This window comes from Chanos chanos, chromosome 2 (genome assembly GCF_902362185.1).
Source record: "Chanos chanos chromosome 2, fChaCha1.1, whole genome shotgun sequence".
Classification (NCBI taxonomy): domain Eukaryota; kingdom Metazoa; phylum Chordata; class Actinopteri; order Gonorynchiformes; family Chanidae; genus Chanos; species Chanos chanos.
Genome location: NC_044496.1, coordinates 147,501 through 153,194, shown reverse-complemented (window position 1 = coordinate 153,194; position 5,694 = coordinate 147,501). Strand labels below are relative to the sequence as shown.

Here is a 5,694-nt window from a genome sequence, read left to right as displayed (position 1 = left end):
CAGCCACGATCAATGCAAAGCATCAGGCAGACTGGCATACTCATTATGCCCCTAATGGCATATCACACAGCAGCACAGGGGTAAATGGGGTGCATGCCCCCCCCCTCCCCTTGGAAATAATGACACCACAAGACTCTTCTGGAGACAAGATACAGGAGGGACAGTAAGATACAAAAGAGCTGCCCTCTCTGGTAGCCACTGTAGACCTTATAAGCACTGCCGCAGCGTCCCCTTCACCGACTGGATAATAATGGCTAATCTGATTCTGGGCAGCCACCAAGGTATAAAATTAAGGAGACTGCTACCAGAAGCTGCACCGCACAATAAGCAGCTTAATATGGTTGATGGACTCAGGAACTGACTCTTAAATGGGGGCTGAACTGTGACACACTGATTGTGATGGTTACCTGACCAAATGTGTTGTGACTCCCAAGAGACTTTGCAGTGGTGTGATGAAAACGTGTTACAGACTGAGTGTGATAATTTCACACCTATGTTCACTTGATTGTAAATCAAAACTTAAATAAAGTGTGATCGGTCTCCAGATAAATGAGGAGCCATAGTTTCCCATCTTGACTAACAGCATTAAGGGATGCTCGTGTCAGAGCCAGAGTGCTCCTGACTGAGATCGTTCATTTGGCAGATGGATTACTGCGAATCTTGTCAGTCCTTTTTTTTTTTAATTGATAAATGGGAAATAACACCTCAAGAGAAGGAAACGACCAAAAATATAAGTCACTAGTAAAATTTTCCCTCCCCCATAACCCCATCCCCTGAGCTCAAATATTATAGTCAAAAATGTTCTAAACAGCACCAGAATAACGATGCATTAGAATGTTATGAGGCACATGCATCATAAGGAAGAAAAACCCAACTCTCAGCTGATAGATTAGACTTCATTCAGTCTCTCTCAGTTGTCAGATTTTGAACAACACTTTATTATAAATAATTACACATCCAAAACAGTGTCTGTGTGGTTATTGGTAAATTGAATTATTCATTGATATTATTTATTTTATATACATAAAAATCTAACATTTAAAAAGACATTCAAATCTATTGTTTATATGTTTACAGTTTTTGCCAATTGCTTACACACTGGAAGTGAATGCCTAGACAAAAGCACCAAAACCTTAACTTTAGAGCCTTAGCACTATAAATAGACTTCAGGTAAGCTTTTGGGGGGGGGGGGGGTGTCTGTGGGGGCTCCTGCAAAGACTCTGCAAGGTGTTCTCCATCACCATGCCACCCTAGGTCGCTACAACACAGCACAGAGAATCACATTTATGGATGCACTACATACTTGTACTGGACAAACCAGAGCAGCCCAGGTTGTGATCTGGGACAATGTTAGTTTCCACCAGGCTGCTCTGGTCTAAGACTGGTTCACCAACAACAATAACTTCACAGTTGTATACTTGCCCCACTACTCCCCATTTCTGTCCTACTGAGGAATTCTTTTTGGCTTGGCATTGGAAAGTGTATGACCACCAACCACATGCCCGCCTGCCTCTTCTGCAAGCAATGGAGGAGGCATGTGGAGACATTGAGGTGGAGTCAGTCCAGGGTTGGATACGGCACGCAAGGCGATATTCTCCCTGTTGCCCAGCCAGGGATGACATTGCTTGTGATGTGAACGAGGTGATGTGGCCAGACCCTAACAGAGGGCGGGATCCATAAACCATCCACCCCATCCCTTACAATCCCTTACAATACTAATTTTTGTTTACCATTGCACTGTAATTTTACTGTAATTATTTTTGAGTTTAGCGTAACATATTGTATTGACTACTGTACTGCAATTCTATTTTTCTTTGTGTTTTCTTGTTGTTGTAAAAACCTACAATGGCAAAAAAAATAAGCTGTATATACTTTTCTTCTGAAGCTTTTCTTTTTTGTGTGTTCATTGAAATGAGAGTAGATGTACTGTACTGGAACAATCTTTCACAGGAGTCTGCATAAGAAAATTAAAAAGGTATATGAAATACTAAAGACAGAAGTGTTTTGTATAAAGTACATCAGTGTGTTGTTGCTGCTTTCAAAGGGTAATTCAAATGGTGCATGCGTGTATCATTTTGTCACAAAAATGTCATTTTGAAAAAGGACTGTTAGGTTTTGATTGCAGATTTTCATTTTGACATAGAAGTGAGATGTTTATCTCCAAGTGTTGTGTCTTATTTGCTTTTGTGTAGAGTTTTGACACAACTAGCGAAATTCTGCAACAAGTGTGTAAGCAATCATAACAAAATTGTAAATGTCAAATGAATAAAAGCAAAACCCTTACATCTATGGCCTTTCACACAGTCATGTGTCTGCGTATAAACAAACTAAAAAAAGCATTTCAAATACTCATCAAAGGCTGGCTGAACCAAAAAGCAAACAGTCTATAAAAGACCATTTAACTGATTTGAAAGTTGTCGCTACACTAACTCACAACTCTGCTCATGTAAAAGACTGAGGAGAAATTCTAAAAGGCACGGATGGAACTCTCTTCTGACATGGCCGATACGGCTGGCACACCGGCCACAGGGATTCAGGTCTGGACTTTCCCCTGACCGTAACCCCTAACCCCTAACCCCTAACCCTGACCCTGACCCTAATTAGGACCAACAATGCTGCGGGCGATCAGCTCCTTCATGATTTCATTTGTGCCACCGTAGATGGGCTGAATACGCGAGTCCACAAAAGCCCTGTGGGAAAAAGTGTTGAGAAAAAAGTTTGACAAAAAATTCGGCAAAATGGGCAAATTTACTGATTCTTAGAAAGTCTGAGATTTGTAGAGACACAAGGAAAATGGAGTGTAGTTTTTGTAAATATATTCTGATTGTTAAAAAATGCTTTTGTAAAGTTCTACTGCCCACTCTCTCATATACAGAGACACAAATGACACACACCAGCCAACTGTAAATGCATGCTACTACTATCCCTTATCCGAAATGCCTGGGACCAGAAATGTTTCAGATTTTGGATTTTTCCGGATTTTGGAGTACAGAGTCATGTGTCGCTTAACAACGGGAATACGTTCTGAGAAATGCTTCGTTAGGCGATTTCATCATTGTGCGAACAGCATAGAGTGTACTTACATGAACCTAAATTGTGTAGTAGGCTATTGCTCCAAGGCTACAAACCTGAACAGAGACGCGATAAACCGGAGATGTATGAGGCTGCTGCCGGCAACACACGGCATAGGCATACTGTTTTACAGTCAACTTTTTTTTTTTTTTATAAGTAGAAAGAGTACACTCTACAATAACCATAAACAGTACAGAAAATACATAAACCAGTAACACAGCTGTTTATTATCATTATCAAGTATTACGTACTGTACATAATTGTGTGTGTTTTACTTTTATATGACTGGCACTGCAGTAGGTTTGTTTACACCAGCATCACCACAAACACGTGAGCAATGTGTTGGGTTGCGATGGCTACAACATCACTAGGCGGTAGGAATTTTTCAGCGCCATTATAATCTTATGGGACCACCGTCGTATATGCGGCACATGACACTATTTGAATATACATAATGAGACGTCTTAAAGTACTGTGTTTGAATATTCATAATGAGACGTCTTAAAGTACTGTGTTTGAATATTCACAATGAGATGTCTTAAAGTACTGTATTTGAATATTCATAATGAGATGTCTTAAAGTACTGTATTTGAATATTAACAATGAGATGTCTTAAAGTACTGTGTTTGAATATTCACAATGAGATGTCTTAAAGTACTGTATTTGAATATACATAATGAGATGTCTTAAAGTGCTGTATTTGAATATTCATAATGAGATGTCTTAAAGTACTGTATTTGAATATTCATAATGAGATGTCTTAAAGTACTGTATTTGAATATTCATAATGAGATGTCTTAAAGTGCTGTATTTGAATATTCATAATGAGATGTCTTAAAGTACTGTATTTGAATATACATAATGAGACGTCTTAAAGTACTGTATTTGAATATACATAATGAGATGTCTTAAAGTACTGTATTTGTATATACATAATGAGATGTCTTGGTGTTAACAGAGTGTCAGAGCCCCACATGGGCGAGTGAGGTCAGGCGTCATGTCGGCACTCAAAAAGTTTTGGATTTCGGAGCACTTCAGATTTCGGAGCATTTCGGATTAGGGATGCTCAGTCTGTATTCATATTTGTAAGCGTTTATGTACTAAGAACAAGTATGTTTTAAAAGTTTATTTAAAAGTTTGATCAGACTTTCTCTTTACTGCGTGACTCACTTGGCGATGGGGTACTCCCACATGTAGCCCCAGCCTCCATGCAGCTGTAGGCACTGGGAGGCCACCTTGTTCTGGAGGTCAGAAGCCCTGTGGAAAGGCACAGAGTCATGACAAATCTTTGCAGAAGGACAGACGCCACTTCTACTACAACCGATAGCTTTTGATTAACAACGAAATAAAAAACTCTTCCAAATGGGGTTTAACGCTCTGACTTGACTTTTGATGTGAGAGCTTTTTCATTTACACTACAAAGTGTGCATCCATTAATTGTACATCTGGGGCTTGCTCACTGGGGGTTTTAGGCCCTGATCTCTGCAAAGCTGCTTTGAGACAATTTTTGACTGTAAAAAGCGCTATACAAATAAACTTGAAACTTGACTTAGGAATCCTCTCCAAGAGTTTTGAGGAAATCTGAAGCAATTATAGGTGTGGGACTTGAAGAGAACCTCTGAGAAACAGAATCTCTATCTCAGCCACACAGAGCATATGTAGGGTCCTCTCACCAGCATTTGGCCATGGAAGCAGTGGAAGAATCCAGGCGTTTCTCAGCGTGGAGCTGCAGACAGCTGTCGATAAAAGCCCTGCCCACACAGATCTCAGTCTTCAGCTCAGCAAGTTTGTGCTGCACTGTCTGATTACAGCATAAGAGACAACAGCCACACAGTTAGATTCAGCCTTTGCCATTCTGCTCTAACACATCTGATTCAACCCGCCAGTTCACTGCCTGAATCATTCTGCTCTAACACATCTGATTCAACCCGTCAGTTCACTGCCTGAATCATTCTGCTCTAACACATCTGATTCAACCCGCCAGTTCACTGCCTGAATCATTCTGCTCTAACACATCTGATTCAACCCGCCAGTTCACTGCCTGAATCATTCAGCTCCAACACATCTGATTCAACCCGTCAGTTCACTGCCTGAATCATTCTGCTCTAACACACCTGATTCAATCAGTCAGTTCACTGCCTGAATCATTCTGCTCTAACACATCTGATTCAACCAGTCAGTTCACTGCCTGAATCAATCTGCTCTAAAATCCCTGATTCAACCAGTCAGCTCACTACCTGAATCAGGTGAATTGGAGCAGAAGCAGTAGTTGGGGGGGCGGGGGGGGGGGGGGGGGGGGGTACAGATCATAAAGGATATGAAAATGATATTTACACCATGTGGGCAACGATTTCCTGCTATATCTCACATTAAGGAAGTGAGGGAAGAGTTATTGGAATAGGACATTGTTTCCGCTTTCCAATAATCATGTGGGTAACATGGAGCATGCCCCTGAGCAGGTTTTAAGGGAATAATAAGATTGGGAACATGTGCTGAGCTGAAGCTTTCAGAAAACAACACCTGTAGGTGGGAAATGGTCTTTCCAAAGGCCTTCCTCTGGGTGACGTAGTTCCTAGTTTCCTCAAACATGAATTCACAGCTGGCAATGGCCATAACAGCAAT

The 5,694-nt window shown here is 40.8% G+C and overlaps 1 protein-coding gene across 1 annotated transcript in view; it reads right to left on the bottom strand.

Annotated features, from left to right (window-relative positions):
• Positions 1-2,196: 2,196 nt before the first annotated feature.
• Positions 2,197-5,694, bottom strand: part of acadl (acyl-CoA dehydrogenase long chain) — a 9,475-nt gene continuing 5,977 nt past the window's right edge. The window contains exons 8-11 of the mRNA XM_030764917.1: positions 5,593-5,694; positions 4,746-4,873; positions 4,243-4,329; positions 2,197-2,690 (exon numbers count right to left, since the gene is read on the bottom strand). The exon at positions 5,593-5,694 is cut by the window's right edge and continues 12 nt beyond it. Coding sequence (XP_030620777.1) covers positions 2,597-2,690; positions 4,243-4,329; positions 4,746-4,873; positions 5,593-5,694 — 411 coding nt within the window. The 3' untranslated portion in view covers positions 2,197-2,596. The remainder of the gene's footprint in view (positions 2,691-4,242; positions 4,330-4,745; positions 4,874-5,592) is intronic.